The sequence below is a fragment of the Chiloscyllium plagiosum genome, unplaced genomic scaffold (assembly GCF_037043375.1).
Source record: "Chiloscyllium plagiosum isolate Xiang-an unplaced genomic scaffold, Cpla_swu_hap1 HiC_scaffold_16, whole genome shotgun sequence".
NCBI classification, from domain to species: Eukaryota; Metazoa; Chordata; class Chondrichthyes; order Orectolobiformes; family Hemiscylliidae; genus Chiloscyllium; species Chiloscyllium plagiosum.
The window spans coordinates 91,945,803-91,970,794 of NW_028270154.1; the positions used below are offsets into that span (position 1 = coordinate 91,945,803).

Here is a 24,992-nt window from a genome sequence, read left to right on the forward strand (position 1 = left end):
TCCCTGTCCTTTTGGGGAGAGTTAAGGGTATGTGTGACTAGGAACAAATTTGAAACATACTTAAAGCATTTTGTAGAATCTCTTTCTTGACTAGAATCATAAAAGATAAAGAATGTCCTCTGAAAATTGAACAAAACAGGTAATTGCTTAAAAAGTAGTGAATTCTTATAATTTAGGCTCTTCAGACAAAGCAGAACTGCAAGAGTACTAATGTCAGGGTTACTACCTGAGCCATAGAAATTTATACAGTCAGTAAGATTAGAGAGTTAAGAACATGGCTCAAAGGTTGGTGTCAGAAAAATTAATTTTATTTCCTGGGGCACTGGGAAGTGAGAGTTAAACTTTTGGGACTGTCCTTATTTGAATTACATTGGGTCCAGTATTCTGGCAAGTCATAGCTTGGGCAATATGGAGAATTTTAAACTAAGCAATGAGGTCAAAGAATCAAGTTTGAGAAGATGTGATGAGTTGAATAGCGAAGACCACACATGCAAGAAAGCAAGGTAGCAATAAAGAGCATACAAACCTAAAGAGTGCACCAACCGATGTGACTAGAAATCATGAAAAGATGACTCTGGATCAGAATGCACACTGCATTTCTAACAAGATAAATCAACTGACAGAACAATTAGAAATCTTTTTATGTATAGCCTGGTAGCCATCACACAGGCATAGTTGCAACATGACAAAGACTAGGACATGAATATTTAAGGGTCCATGATATTTAGGGTTGAGACGTTCTGGAATGTTGAAGGGGTGGCTGTGATAGTTAAGGATTGCATTGGTACACTGGAGTGAGGTTAATAATGGTTTAGTGACAGCAGTAGAAATAGATAACAGGTCGACTTTGGGGGTGGCTTGTAAGCTCTTGAACAGAGAGCATACTATAGGAATAGATAGATAAGAAATAATGGCAGCTTTAAAAAAACATATTTTTGATTCCTTGACCACCAACACATCCCCCTCCTTCCCAAGGCACCTTCCCATTTAATGGCAGCAGGAGCAACACCTGCCTCTTCACCATCTCCCTGCTCATCATCCAAGGGCCTAAATAGCCTTTCCAGGTGAAGCAGCATTTCACCTGTATCTCCTCCAATCTTGTGTATTACATTCGCTGTACCCAACATAGCCTACTCTACATTGGAGAAACCAAACGCGGACTGGGTGACTGCTTTCGCAGAACACCTTCAGTCCATGCGCAAGCATGACCTTGACCTTCAAGTAGCCGGTCGTTTTAATACCGCGTTTGCTCTCATGCCCACTTGCATGCTGTAGTATTCCAGTGAATCACAGTACAAACTGGAGGAACAGCACTGCATCTTCAGACCAAGCACTTTACAACTTTCTGGACTTGATATTGAGTTCAAACACCTTCAGATTGTAAACCCAATCCCATTCCCTACCTTTTAGCTTGTTACATTGTCTGTCACCATGTCCTCTCTCTCCCTTCTGCCCCACTCCAGCGGGACTGATCTTTGCAGTTTAGCAGTTAGATCATAAAAGCATAGAATCCCTACAGTGGGGAAATAGGCCATTTGGCCCAACAAGGCCACACCTACCCTCTGAAGAGTAACCAACCCAGACCCATTCCCCTATCCCATTACTTTACATTTCCCCTGACAAATGCACCTCACCTACACATCCCTGAACACTTATGGGCAATTCAGCATAGCCAGTTCACCTAACCTGCACGTCTTTGGATTCTGGGAGGAAACCAGAGCTCAAAGGGCCAAATGACCTACTCCTGCATCTATTTTGTATAATTCTGTGTATCGGTCGGCAAGGATCACTCATCTTGGTCGTCAAATGTTCTTTTACTCACTCAGTTGCAGGTTGCTTTGGCACGCTGGAGGACATTAATGAATGCCATTGCCTACGTATGCCTTTGGCAGCTTTCTTAAGACGAACTGATGGCCTAGTGGTTTATTTGCGAGACTATTTCTGATTTTTGACTGACATTTTTTATTGACTTGTATAAATTGAACAAGGATGTTTCTCCAATAACCTAACTTAAGGTGAACCAATTACAAGGCAGCAGGTGGTAAAATTGATAATGAATGTAGTATTATGTCTTTGTTCAAATATGAGTAGTTACGGTCAGTTTTATTGAAAGTTGATGTCTTGCAAATTTTGTGTTGATAGTTACTGGTGGTACAGAAGTAAACTGTAAGGTAGTGCTTAGTGTACCAGTGTACCAGCCAAATTTCCTGTATTTCCTGTTTGCTTGGCATTTGATGGTTGGCATTCTAATTTAATTTCTATCCGGTAGCCACTTTTATTTACGCATCATCTTTAACATTGTGTCACGGTACTTCCCGCGAACATTCAGACAAGATTCTTGTATCCAAGTGCACAGAATGTTTGGGCAGCTACCAAATACTGGATGAAAAAGTGTTTTTAAGTAGCATTTTACAAACATAAAGAGGCAGAGTGGTTTAGGTAGAAATTCCAATGTTTGGGGTGAATAGTTGATGTAAGCTGCTGGTAGCAAAGTGATTCGTATTCAGATTGCTGAACAATCAGGCTTGTTGTAGTGGTGATTTGCACAAGAAACCCTGTCCTCTTACCCATGCCATGCGGTCATTACTATGAATGCTGTAAATCCAACAAAAACTGAAATTGCTGGAAAAGCTCATTTCTATAACTCTATAAGTCTAGCAGCATCTGTGAAGAGAAATCAGAGTTAACGTTTCGGGTCTGGACTTCTTGCAGTTCTGAGGGTCACTAGACCTGCAACGTTAACTTTGATCTTCACAGATATTGCCAGACCTGCTGAGCTTTTCCAGCAATTTCAGTCTTTGTTGCATTTTTCTTTTAGTTGCTCTTATGAGCCTTCCATTTCAAGTTGTTTAGCATTGCTGTTCTCCCTCTTGGACTACAACCTTCTAAGTTTCCTCACCTCCTAGAACAAGTTCTCATTCTTTCGGATATGCAGCCAATACAGCCTTGTTGCCTTTTGATATTTTCTAATGTTCTTTGCTCCATTCTTCAATGTTCTTTGCTGGTGTTGTGTTCTTTCCAGCTGACCCCCTTCATCCTTCTCCTGTACCACATTTCTAGTCTTTCAGTGTCTATTTTGATCACGTTCATGTTCCACTTCCTTGCAACAAGACTTAGTAAAGCACTGTTTGATATTCTTTTTCTTCAAATCTCTTGCCAGTTCTATGCTGAACTTTGTTTAGAGAATGATTTCTTCACTATTGCTATTCTAGTTCTCATAATTTCATGGAAATACATATCTTCAGACAGGTATATTAAATTGTAAATCCTGTTCCAGTTGTTGGGCATATGTTGTAGCCTTTGCTTTCTCATAATAATTTTTTCCAATTTTCATGATTTTCATCAGCTTGATTACCTCCAGCAGTTTCAACAGCTTTTGTGGATTAAAAAAAATGTTTTAGAGAACCACAAATATCTTGAGGGTTTGCAGGTCTGGAGGAGATTATTGAAATATGGAAGGGTAAAGAGGTACGAATAAAAGGATGAGAACTTTAAAATCCAGCTGCATGGAAATCCGTATAGGTGTGTAGTTATTTAATGCAAGTTAAAACATAGGCATCAGAAGTTTGGATGGGATCATGCTTATGGAGGGTAGAATTTGGGACCCTTTTCTGGAATGTGTTAGAAAAGTCAAATTTAAGAGTAAAAAAGACTGAAGAGAGGATTTCAAAAGATGAATGGGACAGAGTAGAGGCTGACAATGTTTCAAATGTGGGAAAAGAGAGATCTCAGTGACAGCACAGATATGTGGTCAGAAGCTCAACTTCAAGTCAAATATTAACAGCCTGCCATTAACCTTGACTAGCTTTTACAATGAAAATCTGCTTAATTCACTGAGGGGTAAAGTTCCTCGTCCATATCTTAATGGTAGAAGTATAATTTTTTAAACTGTGCCCCTTAGAAGGTCTCCTGATCCTACCTTGTTAAGCTCCTCAACCTTACATTTCAGTAATGTAACCACTCTTTCTTCTCATCGCTAATGATTGAGGGTCCAACTTGCTCATCTTTTGCCCAGAAGTATTGATAGAGATTCTTTAGTGGCACAAGGTAAAGGTGGGAATATGGAAGATAAACCATTGAAGGTGATTCTCTGCCTACGACTGAAAAAAAAGTAATGAAAACAGATCAGATGCATCTCATTTAACTGAATGAATGAGGGGTTTGGTATGCTCAACCACATCAGAAGCTGCAAATGGATCAGGAGGAACAAAGGGGAATGTTTTGCTTTGGTTATTGTTGCATTTTGTAATTTTTGATGGAATAGTGTAACACGGGTTTATTGGAGAGATGAAGTCAAGAACTTCAGAGAAGATAGACATTAATTGGAATGTAACAGTACATTCAAGGAGTTTTGAAAGAAAAGGGAAATGGGCTGGTAGTTTGCAAGTAAATGATAGTAAAAGTTTCTTTCAATACATAAGAAACAAACAACAGGCAAAAGTAGACATTGGGCCACTTCAAACTGATGCTGGAAGCCTAGTGATGGGAGATAAGGAAATAGCAGGAGAACTTAATAAGTACTTTGTATCAGTCTTCACAACGGAAGACATGAGTAATATCCCAACAATTAAAGGGAGTCAGGGGGCTGAGTTGAGTATGGTTGCCATTACAAAATAGAAAGTGCTAGAAAAGCTAAAAGGTCTTAAAATTGATAAATCTCCTGGCCCCGATGGGCTACATCCTAGAGTTCTGAGGGAGGTGGCTGAGGAAATAGCGGAGGCATTGGTTGAGATCTTTCAAAAGTCACTGGAGTCAGGGAAAGTCCCGGATGATTGGAAGATCGCTGATGTAACCCCATTGTTCACGAAAGGATCAAGACAAAAGATGGAAAATTAAAGGCCAATTAGCCTAACCTCGGTTGTTGGTAAAATTCTAGAATTCATCATTAAGGATGAGGTTTCTAAATTCTTGGAAGAGCAGGGTCGGATTAGAACAAGTCAACATGGATTTAGTAAGGGGAGGTCGGCCTGACAAACCTGTTGGAGTTCTTTGAAGAGGTGACAAGTAGGTTAGACCGGGGAAACCCAGTGGATGTGGTCTACGTAGACTATCAAAAGGCCTTTGATAAGGTGCCACATGGGAGGCTGCTGAGCAAGGTGAGGGCCCATGGTGTTCGAGGTGAGCTACTGGTATGGATTGAGGATTGGCTGTCTGAGAGAAGGCAGAGAGTTGGGATAAAAGGTTCTTTTTCGGAATGGCAGCCGGTGACAAGCGGTGTCCCGCTGGGTTCAGTGTTGGGGCCGCAGCTGTTCACATTATATGTTAATGATCTGGATGAAGGAACTGGGGACATTCTAACGAAGTTTGCCGATGATACAAAGTTAGGTGGACAGGCAGGTAGTACTGAGGAAGTGGGGAGGCTGCAGAAAGATCTAGATAGTTTGGAAGAGTGGTCCAGGAAATGGCTGATGGAATTCAATGTGAGCAAATGCGAGGTCTTGCACTTTGGAAAAAAGAATACAAGCATGGACTACTTTCTAAACAGTGAGAAAATTTGTAAAGCCAAAGTACAGAGGGATCTGGGAGTGCTAGTCGAGGATTCTCTAAAGGTAAACATGGCTTCCCAGAGAATCCTAGGATAAATCCCATCCAATCCAGGGGACTTATTTTCACACTCTCCAGAACTGCTAATACCTCCTCTTTGTGAACCTCAATCCTGTCTTATCTAGTAGGCTGTACCTCGACGACACTATCTTTTTTCTGCGTGAATACTGATGGAAAATATTCATTTAGTGCTTCCCCCATCTCCCCTGACTCCATGCACAACTTCCCACTACTACCCTTGATTGGCCCTAGTCTTTCTCTAGGAGAAAGTGAGGACTGCAGATGCTGGAGATCAGAGCTGAAAATGTGTTGCTGGTAAAGCACAGCAGGTCAGGCAGCATCCAAGGAACAGGAGAATCGACGTTTCGGGCATAAGCCCTTCATCAGGAATTCCTGATGAAGGGCTTATGCCCGAAACGTCGATTCTCCTGTTCCTTGGATGCTGCCTGACCTGCTGTGCTTTACCAGCAACACATTTTCAGCCCTAGTCTTTCTCGAGTCATTCTTTTATTTCTGACATACCTGTAGGAAGCTTTAGGGTTTCCCTTGATCCTATCTGCCAAGGATGCCTCATGTGTCCTCCTGGCTCCTCTTAGTTCTGTCTTTAGGTATTTCCTGGCTAACTCGTAACTCTCAAGCACCCGAACTGAGCCTTCACGTCTCACCCTAACATAAACCTTCTTCTTCCTCTTGACAAGAGATTCAACTTCTTCCGTAAATCACAGCTCCCTCGCTCAACTACTTCCTCCCTGCCTAAGAGGTAAACACGTATCAAGGACACACACAGAAGCTGTTTCTTGAATAAGCTCCACATTTCAATTTTTCCCATCCCCTACAATTTCCTTCCCCATCCTTTGCAACCTAAATGTTGTCCCCTTGTTCAAGAAGGCAAATAGAGACAACCCTGGTAATTATGAGCCTTACTTCGGTTGTGGGTAAAGTGTTGGAAAAGGTTATAACAGATAGGATTAATATCTGTTATATTAGAGAGAGGAATAAGTTGATTAGGGATAGTCAACACTGTTTTGTAAAGGGTAGGTCATGCCTCACATACTTATTGAGTTCTGTGAGATAGTGACCAAACAGGTGGATGAGGGTAAAGCAGTTGATGTGGTGTAAATGGATTTCAGTAAGGCATTTGATAAGGTTCCCTACGGTAGGCTATTGCAGAAAATACAGAGGCATGGGATTGAGAGTGATTTAGCGGTTTGGATTAGAAATTGGTTAGCTGAAAGAAGACAGAGGGTGGTGGTTGATGGGAAATGTTCATCCTGGAGTTCAGTTACTAGTGGTGTACCGCAAGGATCTGTTTTGGGTCCACTGTTATTTGACATTTATATAAATGACCTGGATGAAGGCATAAAAGGATGGGTTAGTAAATTTGTGGATGATACTGAGTTTGGTAGAGTTGTGGATGTGAAGAAGGATGTTGTAGGTTACAGAGAGACATAGATAAACTGCAGAGCTGGACTAAGTACTGGGCTAATGATATGACTCTTGGGCGTGTAGATGAGCAGAGAGATCTCTGTGTCCATGTACATAATCCCTGAAAGTTGCCACCCAGGTTGATAGGGTTGTTAAGAACGCATACGGTGTGTTAGTCTTTATTGATAGAGGGATTGAGTTTGGGAGCCACAAGGTCTTGCAGCTGTACAAAACTGGTGCGTTTGCTGTGAGTATTATGTACAGTTCTGGTCACTGCATTATAGGAAGGATATGTAAGCTTTGGAAAGGGTTCAGAGGAGATTGACTAGGATGTTGCCTGGTTATGGAGGGAAGGTCATATGAGGAAAGGCTGAGGGACTTGAGACTGTTTTCTTTAGAGAAGAAGGTTGGGACGTGACTTAATTGAGACATACAAGATAATCAGAGGGTTAGATAGGGCGGACAATGAGAGCCTTTTTTCTTGGATGGGTTTGGTAGCACGAGGGGACTTAGCTTTAAATTGAGGGGTGATAGATTTAGGACAGATGTCAGAGTAGCAGGGGTATGGAATGCCCTGCCTGTAACAGTAGTAGACTCACCAACTTTAAGAGCAGTTAAATGGTCATTGGATAAATATTTAGATGAAAATGGAATAGTGTAGGTTAGATTGGCTTCAGATTGGCCCTCGATATTGCGCCGACCTGTGGAACCAAAGGCCTGTATTGCGCTGTAATGTCCTATGTTGTATGAAAGCAAGGCAAAAGAGGAGAGATGCTTGAGAAAGATCAGAGTCCAAGGTTGGAAGTGGCGAATCAAAATGGCAGTTTGATTTTGTGGGCTCGCTGAAGACTGAGTTATCAGTAACAGTTGATCAGTTGACCTTAGTCTTAATGTCAAAATCTATCAGTCCCTTGCAAGCTACAAGTTCATAGATCTCTGGAGTTTTGAGCTAAGGTTGTAATTGTTGTCTGTTGTGAAATTGATTGGTTACTTAAGGGGCATGTACAGTGTACCTGTCAAGTATTTTCCTTAGTTAAAAGTGAAAGCCATAATTACTTTGTGTATTTTGATGTATATGTTGCTTACAAAAGTAGTTTTTAGTCCACAAGACAATAAGACCTTAAGATATAGGAGCAGAATTAGGCCATTCAGCTGACTGAGTGCTCTCCCATTCAACCATGGCTCTATGTTCCTAACCCCATTTTCCTGCCTTCTCCCTTTGATCCCCTTACTAATCAAGAATCCATCTATCTCTATCTTAAATGCACTCAATGACTTGGCCTTCACAGCTTTCTGTGATAATGAGTTCCACAGATGCACCTCCCTATTTTATTTCTTTCAGATCATCCCTTCACATTGAATCTGTCCTAGTCTCTCCTCCTAGTGAAAATATCTTCTCCATGTCCACTGTATCTAGGTCTCTTAGTATTCTGTAAGTTTCAATGAGTTTCTCCGCTCATCCTTCTAAACTCTTAAGGACAGACAGAATCCTCATTCGCTCCTAATATGACATGTCCTTCATTCCTGGGATCATTCTTGCAAACTTCCTCTGGACCTCCTCCAAAGCCAGCATAACCTCCTTTAGATATGGCCCCAAAACTGCTCTCAATATTCCAAATGAGGTCTGATCAGACCCTAGTCTTCACATCCCTGCTCTTGTATTCTCACTCTCTTGAAGTGAATTCTAACATTGCATTTGCTGAATGTTAATCCTAAGAGAATCTTGAATTGCGATTCCCGAGTCCCTTTGTGCTTCAGATTTCCAAAGCCTTGTCCTTTTAGAAGAGTCTGTGCCTCTATTCTTCCTATCAAACTGCATAACCTCACTCCCTTATATTCCATCTGCCACTTCTTTGCTCCTTCTCCTAGCCTTCTGCAGCCTCAACATATCTGTACCTGTACCTATCTTTGTGTCATCTGCCAACTTGGCAATAATGCTCCCAGTTCTTTCATCCAGGTCATTAATGCAGAATGTGAATAGTTGTGGTCCCAATGCTGGACCCCACAGAACTCCACTAGTCACCAGCTACTGTCCTGAAAAAGACCTCTTTCTTCCCACTGATTGCCTTTTGCCATCCTGCCAATCTTACATCCATGCCAATACCTTGCCCTTAACACCATGGGCTCTTACCTTATTTAGCAGTCTCTTGTCTGGCCTCTTGAAATCCAAATAAATCACATTCACTGACTCTCCTGTCTAATTTGTTTATTACCTCTTCAAAGAATTGTAACAGATTTGTTAGGCATTATCCCCCCCCCCCTTGACAAAGCTGTTTTACCATGCACATTCAAATACTCTGCAGTTCCATCCTTCAGTCAAGTGCTTTTAGTCCATTTCTTACAGTAAGAATCTTTGTGGTAAGATCATATCTTTTCAACAGTCATCTGCAAGTTTGAATGTTGAAAGTTATTAATCTGATACAAGGCTAATGACAATGACAGTGTCTTTTCATTTTTAAGTATCAAATAAAATTAATAATCAACAAACATTAACAAAAAGGGCTTGAACGTGTAAATATTACCATTGGCTTGGACTACAAGTGAAACATGAGGGTTAGAATGTGTACAATACACCTCACATCTAGCTTTCTTGTCTTAATTTCTACAGTTTTGTTCAAAACAATATCTTCACACATAATATTTTAAAACATAGTGAAAAGAATTTTATGTTTGTTATAAAGCATTCCAAAATGCCTCTCTTCTAGAACCACCAGTAATTTTTTTTTTCTTTTTGTGAAATGGTCAGATAACTAGTGAATTGCATCATTCGATCTTGGAGTTTTATTAATATTGTGTGACACTATGAAGTAAAGTTTTTTTTTGCTTTGTGGTGAGTGAGCATTATCCCAAAGAATGATTTTCTCATTCAGTGGGCACACTATTCAAATACCTCTTGTATTTGACACATACAATTCAATAGCTGTTGTTTCCAGAAGGATCAGTATTTCTTTAAGTCAAGTAGGAAACTATATTAAGGAAATAGGAAATTATTTTAAGGAAACTATATTTTCTCAGCTTAGGAGGGGCAACATTTCCTTTTAACGTATTGAATATTTTATAAAGCCACTGCACTCTATGACAATTGGGGAAAAATGAAAGTATCAGTACTAAGAATAACTAATTTTCTGCTTCTCCATTACATAAGAGAATTAAAGAACACAATTCTTCTCGTTTTAACTTTTTAATGTTTTGTTTGCCCTTAAAACATCCATGACTTAAGGTGCTTCACTGTAGTAGTTACTTCCAATATAACGAAACTCAAACTAACCTTGTCGGAGTACGTGGTAAATTCAACCAACCAACCTTGAAGCTTGATTGCTGTCTTTTCTCGATGTGACATTGTTTTTCTGTGAGAACCTAGCACAATTAACTGGGATAAGAGTAACACTCTAAATCGAATTAATGACTTAAAGTTACTCTGGACGTCTTCATGTATCAACCAAAGAATTTAAAAGCCCTTGAAGCCTGAACTCCAATCTCAGATTGCATCTGAATTTTTAATAACACCATTCTCAAATTTTGCAGTGCCACTACATAAGTCACCAATGTTAATCATGAAGATGACAGTAAATGTTTCTTTTTGGTACTAATATTGTAAGAAATGCTTACTGATTTTCAGTACTACAGATCTTACTGGGTAACGCACAAACTCAAGACACCATTCAAATCATAAACACATTTTCACTGTTTCTCTTCTGGTATAGCTCTTTAGGTGATTTCAAGCATACTTCTCTCTGGAACTTTCACTTTGAGAAAACCAGTTTTTTATGTTGGCTGATCTACGCTGCAAAGAATTTAGTCAAAAGAGAGAGACTTGCCAGATTATCCATCATCTTGAACATTTAACTTATATATAACTTGCCAGTGGCTTTTCCTATGACAAAGTTGAAACAAAAAAATTGCAACTGTATCGGCCACTTGAGATGACAGCAGCAGTCCTAGCACTGTCAACCCTGCAAAGGCCTTAGCAACATCAGGTGGATCGTGTCAAAATTGGGAAAGCTGTCAATCAGACTGGTCAAACGTTCACTCTTTCTCATGGGACCATAAAAACAGAAAACATCACTGTTCAGAGGTAATTGTATATTCATTGGATTGTCCTGCACATCCTCTAAATTGACTCAGAGTCCAACGAAGTCTTGATGTATCAAGGATGGCAAGGAAAACATCACTATCTACGACACTCCTCAGCTGATGAATCAATACCACAACTTGTTGAACATTGTGTTGAGGATGACAAGGGCACAGAATGGACTCTGGGTAGGAGTCTTTAATATGTGGTTAACCCCTTTAATGTCAAATTAACACAGCACCACTGTTAACTGAGCTGCTGGAATCTTAAAGACATAGATGTTAGACATAGTAAGTAGCAAATGGGAGAGAATTAACGAGAAAAATATATTTGATCTTGTCCTCACTAATGTACATGTTGCAGATCCATTTGTCCACGACAGCATTAGTGGGAGGGACCACTGTAATGATTGTGGATATCAAGTCCTATGTTCACATTGAGGGTGCCCTCATTCAAGTGATGTGACATGATCATTGTGATAAATGGGACAAAACTGAGCCTCTGTGAGGTACTGTGGGTGGCGTGCAGCAGCAGAGTTGTACTTGCTCCCCAATCTATAATCTCATGGCCCAAAATAACTCTGTGCTGGGAGAGCAACCCTATTTCAATGAAGAGTGCAGGAGGGCATAGCAGCAACAGCACCTGGCATACCTATAAATGAGGCACTCTATTAGTTACAGATTGCCATCCTGAAAATGCCAGCCCTTATTCCAACTTTGTCTTCTTTAATTACCCAGTCCATGTTAATATACTACCTCCAATACCATGGGTTTTTTATTAAGTAGCCTAATGTTTGGTACCTTATTAAACACCAGGAAATCTACATCCATTATATGCACTTCTTCCCCTTTTTTTATCCAGTTTGTTACCACCTCAAAGAATTCTAATAAATTTGTCAGGCATGATTTTCCTCTTCATGAGGCCATGTTGACTGTTTGATCATGTTATGCATTTCTAAATTACATCCCCCAGTAGCAGACTGGTTAAGCTAACTGGTCAATAATTATCGTTTTTTGTCGGCCTATTCTTTTTGAATAAAAGTGTTATATTGGCAGTTTTTCATTCCTCATCCACTTTTCCAGAACCTAAAAGTTCTTGGATGATGACTGCAAGTGCATCCACTATCACTATAGCTACTTCTAATATTCTAGGATGCATTACATTAGATTCAGGGGACTTCAGTCCTTAGCCCCATTTGTTTCCCTGGTTCTTTTCTTTCTGGTGACTTATTATTTATTTCCTCTTCACTCTGTGCTCCTTGATTTTTCATTATTTTTGGAGTGCTATCTGTGTCTTCTACTGTGAAAACTTGTGTGAATTATTTATTCAACGCCTATGCCATTTCCTGATTCTTCCATTATTATTTCCGATGCATTGTTCTTGGAGTGTACATTTTGGCCTTTTAAATAAGCTTTTGCTATCCATCTTGATATTACTTGCACGTTTACCCTCAAAGTTTGTTTTTTCCCTTTTTTTATCTTTTGGTTTTAAAAGAAAATCCCAATTCTCAGTTTTACCACTAATCTTTGCCACATGGTATGTTTTTATTTTAACGTTATCCTTAACTTTCTTCATTAAGCCAACCATGGTTATTCCCTTCCTAGAATTGTACTTTCTCACTTGGATTTTTTTGTTTTGACTATTTCTTAAATGTCTGCCATCATTTTTTAACTGTTGTTGGGTTGCTGAACTTCTTCCCACTGCACTTCAGCCAGCCCTGCCTCACTTCCTTTGTAACTACAATTGTGTTTAGCACAGTTGTTTCTTCTATCAATAACTTCTTCCTTTTGTTGTTTCTTACCTCCACCATAAGGATTCTACATCTTCCCATACAAGATTATTTCTTGCTATCATATTTAATTCACCCCATTACCCCATGAACTGAAACCCATTGCACTCACACCAAGTTTGGGCCAAGCATTTAAATTGACTTTTATTTACCCTATGCCAGTTTGCCTTTAGCTGAAGTAGTAATCCATAGATTATCAGGTTGGAGGTTCTGCTTTTTAATTAAGCTCCAAACAGTATAAATTCTTCCCAGAAAAACCTCTTTCTAGTCCTGTCAATGTTGTTGGTACCAATGTGATAATGAAACTGGATCCCTCCTCTTCCATTCACAAGTTCTCCTTCAGTCCTGAGGAGATATCCTTAACCCTGGAAATAGAGCGGCAACACATCATTTGGTAACTGCAGAGTTAAGTATCTATCCCCCAATTATTCTGTCCCCTACCACTCCTATATTCTTCTTTCCTTTGTTATGGACCAGGTCAGAACCCCTCAAAATATTTGAAGAAGGTAGCCTAGACCCAGATGTTTTTTCTTCTTTTAAAAGTAGATATTTCAGGTGTGACGTAGCTGGTCAACTCATTTGGTTTTAAACAAAGCAAGAATTTATTTAAACACTACAGGTTAAAAAAAACAAGCACAACAAAACAGAATTTAGCAGAACTTACCTATTGGAAAATTTAACCAAGCAGATGCAGCAACTATTACTAATTTAGTTTCCGTACAAAAACATCCCACAGAAACAGGTTCTTACAGGCAGGAGGGAACACCATCCAAAAGAGACTTCAGAAGTAGGCCAGAGGAGTTCTTTCCTGAAGCTTCCAACTCCCCTAGACTCGCTCATGTGACTGCTACAATTAAAACAAAGTAGATTAGATTAGATTACATTACAGTGTGGAAACAGGCCCTTCGGCCCAACAAGTCCACACCGACCCGCCGAAGCGAAACCCACCCATACCCCTACATTTACCCCTTACCTAACATTACGGGCAATTTAGCATGGCCAATTCACCTGACCCTGCACATCTTTTGGACTGTGGGAGGAAACCGGAGCACCCGGAGGAAACCCATGCAGACACGGGGAGAACGTGCAAACTCCACACAGCCAGTCGCCTGAGGCAGGAATTGAACCCGGGTCTCAGGCGCTGTGAGGCAGCAGTGCTAACCACTGTGCCACCGTGCCGCCCACAGTAGAGAAACCCTGAACTGGGAGAACTGGCCACTCTCCTTTCAGCATTAAGCTAGACACTTCTGTACCTCTACCTTTACGGCCTCTCTGCAAAAGAAGACCCACAAACACAATAGCCTTTTTAAAGTGACAGAATTGTCAGCTTACCCCTCCATCCCCCAACTTGAATATCTCCCTGTACCATGGAGCTTTGGTCAGTGTGCTGATCTCCCTGAAGTCCTAAATCTCATACACAGAGCTTGCAAAAATCCCATAATTGTTGGACAATTGCAAAGGCTGATGCTCCTCAAATTAGAACTCCCCACCCCCACCCCCAACCAGGTTCCTATACCTGCCTCACACCATCCTGTCCTCAATTGCAGGCCAAATTTGAAATACGGAGGAACCTCAATTATTTGGCATTTGATTATCCGGCAAGATAGCAATGTCCAAATGCTCGACTAAACTGTTATCCAGCATTCGATTATCCGGAATTCAATTAACAGAGTGAAATACTCCTAGCCCGTGTCCTTCAGATAATTGAGGTTCCTCTGTACCTAATCTGAATAGAGTAGGCCATTCTGCCCTTCGAGCCTGCACCACCATTCAATATGATCATGGCTGATCATCCTTAATCAGTACCCTGTTCCTGCCTTATCTCCATAACCCTTGATTCCACTGTCCTTGAGAGCTCCATCCAACTCTTTCTTAAACGAATCCAGAGACTGGGTCTCCACTGCCTTCTGGGGCAAAGCATTCCACACACCCACCACTCTCTCGGTGAAGAAGTTTCTCCTCATCTCTGTCCTAAATGGCCTAGTCCTTATTTTTAAGCTGTGTACTCTGGTTTGGGACTCGCCCATCAGTGGAAACATGTTTCCTGCCTCCAGAGTATCCAATCCTTTAATAATCTTATACGTCTCAATCAGATCCCCTCTCAGTCTTCTAAACTCAAGGGTATACAAGCCCAGTCGCTCCAGTCTTGCAGCGAATGAAGAGTCATGAGGTCAGAGATGTTCACTGAACTGGACCAGCTGTATGAGGATTGTGGCTTCAAGAGCAGGTCAGAGGCTAGGAATTCTGTAGGATTAACTTAGCAACTAACTCCATTGCTTGAGCATCATTTACAAGGCACAAGTTAGGAGTGGGATGGAATACTCTCTACTTGCCTGATAGGTACAGCTCTAATAACACTGAAGAAACTCAACATAATCTAGAACACTGCTTGAGGAGTAAACTATCCATCACATTTCACATTCACTTCATTCGCCACCAGAACACAGTGATAGCAATTTCCAAACTCTCAACTTCTATCTCCTAAAAGGACGAGCAACAGCTGAATGGGAACATCACCACCACGGTCTGCATGTTTCCCTTCAAGCTGTATACCACTCTGACTTGGCACTGTATGCCTGTGCTGAAAATGTGTTGCTGGAACAGCAGGTCAGGCAGCATCCAGGGAACAGGAGAATCGACGTTTCGGGCATAAGCCCTTCTTCAGAACTATATGCCCTGTCCCTTACTGTCACTGGGTCAGAATCCTGGAGCAACCTCCCTCACCATTCTGTTTGTGTACCTATACTAAATGATGTGGAGGTACTGGTGTTAGACTGGGATCAATAAAGTCAGAAATCACATGACACCAGATTTTCTAATCAGTTTATTTGAAATCACAAGCTTTTGAAGCATTGCTCCTTTGTCAGTTGAAGTGGAGGGAATTCTGTGCCAGCAAGTTTCTCTCCAGTTCACCTGACAAAGGAGCAGTACTCCGAAAGTTTGTGATTTCAAATAAACCTTATTTTGTGTGACTTCTGACTTTATACTAAGTGGGCTGCAGTGGTTCAATTAAACAGCTCATGCCAATTTTCTCAAGGGCAGTTAGAATGGGTAGAAATACTAGCTGAGCCTGTGATTTTAAAAGATAAATTTCATCCCTGCTTTCACTTTTTGCAGATGGTCCTGTGCATCATGGTTGCTCAGTCTGATACCATCTGGTCCTAATCTATTGTAGTGAGTTTCTCAGGAGTGCCATTACAGTATACATGAGTTTGAGAAGTGCAGGGTGCCTCATTGCTTTCTGTAGTGACTCAGTGTCACAAAGTTTGTAATCAATCCATTGAATTGCTATTCAAGCTTAATAGTTTATAATGTTGAATAACCATTGTCTTACCATTACCCCTATTACCTTACCTGGATTTTTATTCCTTATGGCCCTTTCTTCTCTACTCCATCATATCCCCAGAATTAAAGCCAATCTTGGATGATGTTATCTGATGCCTTAGACCTTATACATAAAGTATTCAAATTGCTGAAAAAGATTGAATTAATCATACTTCCCTCTAGGGCAAGAGGACTGTCACCTAGCACACAAGGTAATTTAAGATTTCTCCCATTGACCATTTGATTGGGTCTATGTCCTCCAGTCCTCTTTCGTATGAACTGTCCAGGCCAGGGCAGTTGCCAGCTATTGCACTTAAAACTTTAACTCTGTTGCTCTCTCTCCACAGATGTTTCCAGATGCCTGAGTTTCTCCAGCACTTTGTTTTTATTTCATTTCTATATGACTTCATCTCCTATCACTGTTTGGTCCTCATCATGATGTCTGATACTTCCTAAATATTTAACATTATTTACTAATCATTTTCAGCCTTGTATACACCTCATGAATTACACATTTATCATGATTTCTCATCTTTGACAAGAAAGATGAACCAATTCTCTGTCCCAGTTTAAGACAATTTGCTTTTTATTCACCCTGATCTCTATAATCTGATGCTGACATTGATTAGAAGCTTTATTGGATTCCTTTAATCAAACCTTTCTCGATCAGATAAACGGCACAGAATAATAGAAGTGTTATGTAGATCCACCAAATTTCCAAGTGCAATTGCCTTATGCATAGTTTCCAATTCAATTTGTCTTTTTTTTTATAGGGCGCCTACTTAATGGCAAAGGTATACCATGGGAGATTAAATCAAGCCAAATAAATTAGCTTGCAATTTTGCATGAAATCACCACTCTTTTTATTTACCTCCATGTGTTACCATCCCTCAAACTAAAACAAATTGGATCTTCATGCTCTCCTAATCTAAAGTTGATCCTCAATATTGGAATGAATCAAAATAGCAGTTTAGCCAATCTTTTCAACATGCCTTTGAGGTGCAACCACTATCTAACACCATATGATTAAATAAATTTGTAACTTGTACAGCTTCTTGTGATCAACTCAAATCTTTTAGACTAATGATAATTATCATCTTCAGCCTCCAAATTCTCTGAAGAGAGAAACAAGAGTTAATGTTTCGAGTCTGATATGACTTCAGAACAGAACAAGGAGTTCTGATGAAGAGTCGTATTGGACTCCATGTTAACTCTGTATCTCTCTCCATAGATGCTTTGGACCTACTAAGTTTCTCCCACACTTTGTTTTTATTTCAGATTTCCAGCATTCACGTATTTTGCTTTTATGCAAATCACTTTGAGAATCAAACTCATGGTTTGTTGTGTACATGATGTTTTGAGTCAGATCTGAAACACCTTGTTAATATTCCTGGGGAATTTCTGGGATTCATTTTCCTACTAATGCTGGGCTGGTTAGTTCAGTTGGCTGGATGGCGAGTTTGTGATGCAGAGTGACAACGGCAGAATGGATTAATTCCCACACCAGCTGAGGTTACCATGAAGGATTCTCCTTCTTAACTTCTTCCCTCGCCTGAGGTGTGGTGACCCTTAGGCTAAACCACCACCGGCTAATGAGAGAGCAGCTCTGTGGTCTGGTTAAGACAATGGTAACTACGTTTTACTCCAATTGTGTCATCTGCTGTAGAGTCCAGCTTTGCTAAGAGTAGCCTAATTTTCATTCCTTCAGTGTTCCTTAATACTTGTGCCTACATCCAAAATATGAATGACCTCCAACTACCCAATCACTGAGTCCTCCATTGTATGTGACACTGCAGAATGTTTCATTTATGCTATCAAGGCTGTTAAAAATGATTACTTCACCTAATTATTTTTGCTTTCGTGCAATTGCAACTGTTCAATTATGTACAGTTTTGTACATATATTTCTTCTTTGAATGAATGCCCATCTTTCAAAATCTTTCAAGTCTGACCTATCTAATATGTATCCAAAAGATCATCTTTTTCATAAATTTCATTCACAAAACTGAATAGACCTCAGTATTCAACTGATAGGCTTCTAACACCTAAAATATTTTGCTTTTGATTTTATTTTTGTGAGCAGTTCAAGACTGCAACAGTGCAGTTAGAGATGGGCAACAAATACTGTCCATTATGTTTAAGAATAATTTAAAAAAGCAAGTGAAAATGCCAGAGCCATACCTTCTTTCCACTGTTAATTCATCTTTATATCCATTTTTTTTCAATGGTCTTAAGGTTTTATAGTCATGAGTATGTAAGTGGTTAATCCTTTTCTGACAATTTATATTTGTCTTGACATTCTTCAAAAAAGACAATCAGCCAGAAATCTGTTGCCTTAAAAATAATCTTATTAATTTGTAGTTGTTTATAAGTTAACCACAGAATCCCACTTGCACTAAATTCCCAACTTTTGCCAAAGCAGTTTACTAAGACTGATGGAAATCTGAAGTAAGCGTTTTCCAATTACTGGAAAAAGTTAGGCAGGTCAGCCCCAGTGGAGTAAAACAGAGTTAAGAGTCCAATGACCCAACATTTGCTCTGTTTCTTTACTTGGATGCTATTTGACCTAATGAGATTTGTCAATCTTTTTCATTGTATCCTAACTTTCACAGACTCTGATTTGCTCTACTCTGTGTACATTTTATGCCAGGTTTTGTGACATTAGTGTTTTTATTTCTAGACTTTGTATATATTTATTCACAGATAAGGTCACAGGATGCCAATGAAGGTATTCAGCAGGTTGATGAGCTGGTCCTTACACAGAACATTGAGCATCATGCTAAACAGAAGGAGTGGAAAAGAGCAGAGATATTACCCAATGTTACAGAACTGAAACAGCAGTCTTCGTCACTAGGTAAGAAGAATTCCATGTCAATACAGTAAGTCAAAATTGCTCTGTTTTAAATTGTATTGATTTAATGTTGCATTTTTAATTGGGCCAGTATCGGCGTTTAACATTGAGGTTTCACGTTAATATTGTTTCATGCCAGGTCTGGCTTGGGATCATATGTCTTGGCTAACCCTATTTTTGGATGGCTGTTCCTTCTCCCTAAAGGCCTTTCCCACTCATCAACCTTCCTGCTGTAAGCCCACCCTGTCACTGCTGATCCTCCTGCTCACTGACCTGTTCTGGACCTCCCATGCCAGATCCTCCTGCTTAACTCACTCATGCTCACCGCCTCTAGCTTGTAGCTTGCCTCTGTAACACTGCAGTCTGAAACAGCTTTCACTGTGTAGATTGGGAGTGGGAGAGGCAGTGATTAAGAGGTAAGCAGGAAGAGTTAACATTTATTTTAAATTAAAAGTTTTTTTCCTTAAAGTCACTTAGAAAGTTATAGTATTTAAATTGCAGGGTACAATGTTTTGTTTATTTCTGACAGGCAGCTATAGAACCTATCTAAAACTTTTATATTGCTTGTAAGGGGAAGATTTGTTTCATTTAAAGTTGCTCATTTTATAAAGTAACTACTTACATTAGTGAGGAAACGCTATATTTCCTGTAATTCTTCTTACTGTTTAACAGGCTACAAATTCAGCATTCCTATCATGCCCATGTCTGCTTATATATTAAAAGTTCATGATTTTGAGTAGCCTGCTTACTTCAATCCATGTGAAATTTCAGCTTGTTGCATGGTGCACATACATGTTTTAGGGAGCATTGTTTTGCTCCCACTCTACCTCTCCTCAAAGTTCCTATTCTACCTCCTTCATTCACTGGCTCCAACCTACCATCCAACATAAGGTCAGCAGTAAGGTAACTGAAGTTTACACAGTTCCAACCAACATTCACTCTAAGTTGTATGGCTGTGCAGGCATTGGGAAGCTACTGTTTAGGTTCTATCTTTGCAGCAAATGTCTGTCCTCCTTATTTTTCATATCAAATGTAACGTGTTATTGTGGATAAACATAATTTATATAGTGCATTAAACAAGGCCCCAAAGTGTTTTCACCAAAAAATCAAAACATGATACCTCATTTAGTCCTCAGTTAGTCTGACCTCCGTGGAGGGAAAGATGCTGGAGTCAATTATAAAGGATGAAATTACGACACATCTGCATAGTAGTAACAGGATAGGTCAGAGTCAGCATGGATTTATGAAGGGGAAATCATGCTTGACAAATCTTCTGGAATTTTTTGAGGATGTAACTCTGAAGGTGGATAAGGGAGATCCAGTGTATGTAGTGTACCTGGACTTTCAGAAAGCCTTTGATAAAGTCCCACATAGGAGGTTAGTGAGCAAAATTAGGGCGCATGGTATTGGGGGCAAGGTACTAACTTGATTGAAAATTGGTTGGCTGACAGGAAACAAAGAGTAGTGATAAACGGCTCCCTTTCGGAATGGCAGGCGGTGACCAGTGGGGTACAGCAGGGATCAGTGCTGGGACCGCAGCTTTTTATAATATATATTTATGTTATAGAAGATGGTATTAATAATAACATTAGCAAATTTGCTGATGATACAAAGCTGGGTGGCAGGGTGAAATGTGAGGAGGATGTTAGGAGATTATAGAGTGACCTGGACAGATTAGGTGAGTGGACAGATGCATGGCAGATGCAGTTTAATGTGGATAAATGTATGGTTATCCACTTTGGTGGCAAGAACAGGAAGGCCGATTACTACCTAAATGGAGTCAAGTTAGGTAAAGGGGCAGTACAAAGAGATCTGGGTGTTCTTGTGCACCAGTCAACAAAGGCAAGCATGCAGGTACAGAAGATAGTGAAGAAAGCTAATAGCCTGCTGGCCTTCATAACAAGAGGGATTGAGTATAGAAGCAAAGAGGTTCTTCTGCAGCTGTACAGGGCCCTGGTGAGACCGCACTTGGAATATTGTGTGCAGTTCTGGTCTCCAAATTTGAGGAAAGACTTTCTGGCTATTGAGGGAGTGCAGCGTAGGTTCACGAGGTCAATTCCTGGAATGGCAGGACTATCTTTATGTTGAAAGATTGGAGCGACTGGGCTTATATACCCTTGAGTTTAGAAGACTGAGAGGGGATCTGATTGAGACGTATAAGATTATTAAAGGTTTGGACACTCTGGAGGCAGGAAACATGTTTCCGCTGATGGGTGAGTCCCAAACCAGAGTACACAGCTTAAAAATAAGGGGTAGGCCATTTAGGACAGAGATGAGGAGAAACTTCTTCACCCAGAAAGTGGTGGGTGTGTGGAATGCTCTGCCCCAGAAGTCAGTGGAGGCCCAGTCTCTGGATTCGTTTAAGAAAGAGTTGGATAGAGCTCTCAAGGATAGTGGAATCAAGGGTTATGGAGATAAGGCAGGAACAGGATACTGATTGAGGATGATCAGCCATGATCATAATGAATGGTGGTGCAGGCTCGAAGGGCAGAATGGTCTACTCCTGCACCTATTGTCTATTGTCTATTTCATATAGAAATAATGATAATGTGATCGAAAGCTTGGTCAAGGAAGTAGATTTTATGGAGTATTGAGAGGAGAAAAGTGAGGTAGAGTTCCAGAAAGAGATGTAGGCAGCATATTCCAGAGCCTATGGTAAGGCAACCACATCAATGATGGAGCAACTTTAAGCTAAAATGCTGAGAGGTACGAAGTAGAGGAGTAGGCCTGAAGGAGATTGAAGGGATAGAATGTGTGGTCACAGAGGGATTTGAAAATAAGGATGAGAATTTTAAAATTCAGGCTTTGCTTGATTGACTGATATAGGTCATTGAACCTAGGGAGATCAATGAACAGAATTTGCTCTGGGTTTTGGCAGATGTTTGGATTACCTTATATATACAAAGGATAGAAAGTGGGAGAGCAGCATGAGGGTGCTGGAAGTATCAGTGGTGTGAATGAAGGTTTAAGCAAAGATGAATAATATCTGGCCAAAGTTGGACGATGTTAAGGAGATGCAAATCGTTGCTCTTTATGATGGTAGCTATTTCAGTCAAATATGACACCAAAGCTGGAAGCAGACTGGTTTAATATCAGACTGTTAGGTGGAATTAGAAGTGAGGGAAAGGGTCCTATAATTAGAAGTAAAAGTATCCATCAGTATTCCTATAGTTTGATTGTAGTAAATTCCTGCTTATCCAATGCTGGGTGTTGAGTTAGCAGTTTGGTAATTTAGCACGATGGGGGAGTTGTGAGACGTCATCGTGAGGTTGAGGTCAGTGTCATTAGTGTACATGTAAAATCTAACATTATTTCAAACAATATCACTGAGGAACAACATCAGTGGGGAGATGAGACTTTGGAGGTGAGCAAGTCAAATCCATCATCTTAAGAGGTAACAGACTGGGAATAGTCTAAATAAATCATTTTAAGTGATATTGTGGATATGATTCAATTGATAACAAGAAAGAATCTGACAATCCCTTCTTGACATTCAGTGGCATTACCATTGTTGAATCTCCCACTCTCAACATCAAGAGGTTACCATTGACTAAAAATCAAACTGAATCAGCCATATGAATACTGTGGCTACAAGAGCAGGTCAGAGATGAGAAATTTCGCAGTGAGTAATTCATCTAATACCCAAAGCCAGTCCAACATTGACAAGGCACAAATCAGGACTATGATGGAATGCTGTCCATATTAAACCAACTTAACTTGATTGGCACCCCAGTCACCACCTTCAACACTCCACTCTCTTCATCACCAACATACAGTGGCAGTAGTATTTAAGATCTGCAAGATGCTTTGCAGCAATCTGTCAAGCCTTCTTTAACAGCACCATTCAAACCTATGATTGCAACCACCTTTAAAGGACAAGGACAACATTAGGTGGGAACACCTCGCCTGGTAAATTGCCTTCCAAACCACACACCATCCTGCCATGCAGCTATATTGCTGTTGTTTCACTATTGAGAGTTCAAAATTGTGAAACCTCATAATAGCTCTATAGAAATATTTACACTACAAGGTCTGCGGCAGTTCAGGAAGACAGCTCAACACCACGTTCTCAAAGGCAGCTAGCAACGCACACTGGCTTGACCTGTGACACCCACATCCCACATGTAAAAGTAACACAAAATTTAAAAACAAAACCAGATGACAGCAGTAGAAAGGGGTTTGGGAATGGTGTAGTGAGCTGTGCCAATGGCTGTAGACAGTTCGAGAAGGATAAGGAATACTTGGTAGACTGACATCCATATGTTTAATGAGGCAGCAAAAAACCCATTTATATTGGGTTTTAATGGGAGTTCACTTATTGGGGCTGTTGCGATTATTCGGAACAGCATAATTAAGTCTTGTTGGATAGGTTGAATTCTGTAGGGGATCTTTATTCTGTTCTTTGTGTTTCATTGTGTAATTTTGTGAATAAATGTTTGTTTTAAAATCTGGTAGTCAGCCTAGCTAACTTAATCCAGATAATTTTCTCTGTGCGCTTACTGAAACAAATTGCAAAGTTATAGTCTGGAGCTGCCTGCTTAAGAATGTTTTGAGTGGTCTGGCTTAGTTCATAACAAACTACTGGATCACTCAATTACCTAACTAAGCAAGTAGCTAACGTGGCCTATCTTGTTAGGTATTTATTCCATATTTAATATACAGAAACTTATCTTCTTGTACAACATAGACAGATTAAATATGAAAGTAAGTCCAGCACTGGTCTCCTGTTTAGTTTGTGGATAATACATGCTTCTCTCTTGCTCAGTTTTCTTCTGCTGTCTCTCTGGTGTGTTGCAGGTGAGGAAATCTTTTAAATCCCAGTTTTTCCAATGATTCTTTGGTAGAACCCAGTTCTCTTTGAATGTATCACCCAACATCCCATTTTCTTTCTTATTTTAAATAACCTGCTAAGATGTCTTCTAAAGTACCCTCAAGACAAGTGGAACTTGAACCCAGAACTTCTGGCCTTGAGGGAGGGATGTACCAATGTACAAAAGAACCATAACCAAGAAAGCAGCTCGTTTTTTAAATGAACCTGTTCAGATGTGTTGTAACACACACAGTCATAGTCATAGAGTCATAGAGCATGGAAACAGACCCTTTGGTCCGACCAGTCCATGCTGAACATAATCCCAAACTAAACTAGTCCCACTTGCCTGCTCCGGGCCCATATCCCTCCAAACCTTTCCTGTTCATGTCTCTGTCCAAATATCTTTTAAATGTTGTAATTGTACCTGTATCCACCACTTGCTCAGGAAGTTCATTCCACACGCGAACCGGCTTCTGTGTAAAAAATTTGCCTCATATCTTTTTTAAGTCTCTGTCCTCTCACCTTAAAAATGTGCCCCCTAGTCTTGAAATCCCCCATCCTAGTGAAAAGACAACTACCATTAACTCTATCTGTACCTCTCATTATTTTGTAAACTTCTATCAGGTTGTCTCTTAACCTCCTATGCTGTTCTGGCCCAGAGGTAGGGACACTTTTGCTATGCCACAAGATCCTCTTAAGAACCTCTTTTTTTCGTAAATAATGATTTATAGATGTTTCCTAAATAACCTGTTAAGATATGTTATTACACACCTCTAGAACAGGTGAGACCCAAACCCAGGCAATGAGCCTCATTTGTTCTGAGTCGAATCTGGAGTTGTTCTGGCTTACCATAGCATCTCTGTGGCACAGTGAGTCAACGTGTTCGGCTGTTAACTGGAAGATTGGTGGTTCGAGACCACCCAGGAACAATGCAGCTATGGGATGGTATTTGTCACTTTGAAAGCTAATTTGATACTAAACCAGAGATATAAACGGACATCGAGTTAGCACTGCCTTGAGGAATGACAGCGCTTTGGAAGAGGAAAGGAAGGTTAGAATTGAGAAAGCTGTTGAAATAACTCCATAAAGGCTGGTATCCCGTCACCAAGTCACCCTTTATTTACAGGACTCCCTGATTGGACAAGATGAACAGACCCAATCAGGGAATTCATATTTTG

The 24,992-nt window shown here is 40.2% G+C and overlaps 1 protein-coding gene across 7 annotated transcripts in view; it reads left to right on the plus strand.

Moving 5' to 3' along the window:
- Positions 1-24,992, plus strand: part of LOC122556864 (histone-lysine N-methyltransferase, H3 lysine-36 specific-like) — a 300,867-nt gene that overhangs the window by 112,744 nt on the left and 163,131 nt on the right. For all 7 annotated transcript variants that reach the window (XR_015759842.1, XR_015759841.1, XR_015759843.1 and 4 more), the window contains one exon: positions 18,857-19,007. Coding sequence is in view for 4 of the 7 variants with exons in the window: in XM_087995531.1 (XP_087851657.1) it covers positions 18,857-19,007 (151 nt within the window). In the remaining 3 variants the exon portion in view is untranslated. The remainder of the gene's footprint in view (positions 1-18,856; positions 19,008-24,992) is intronic.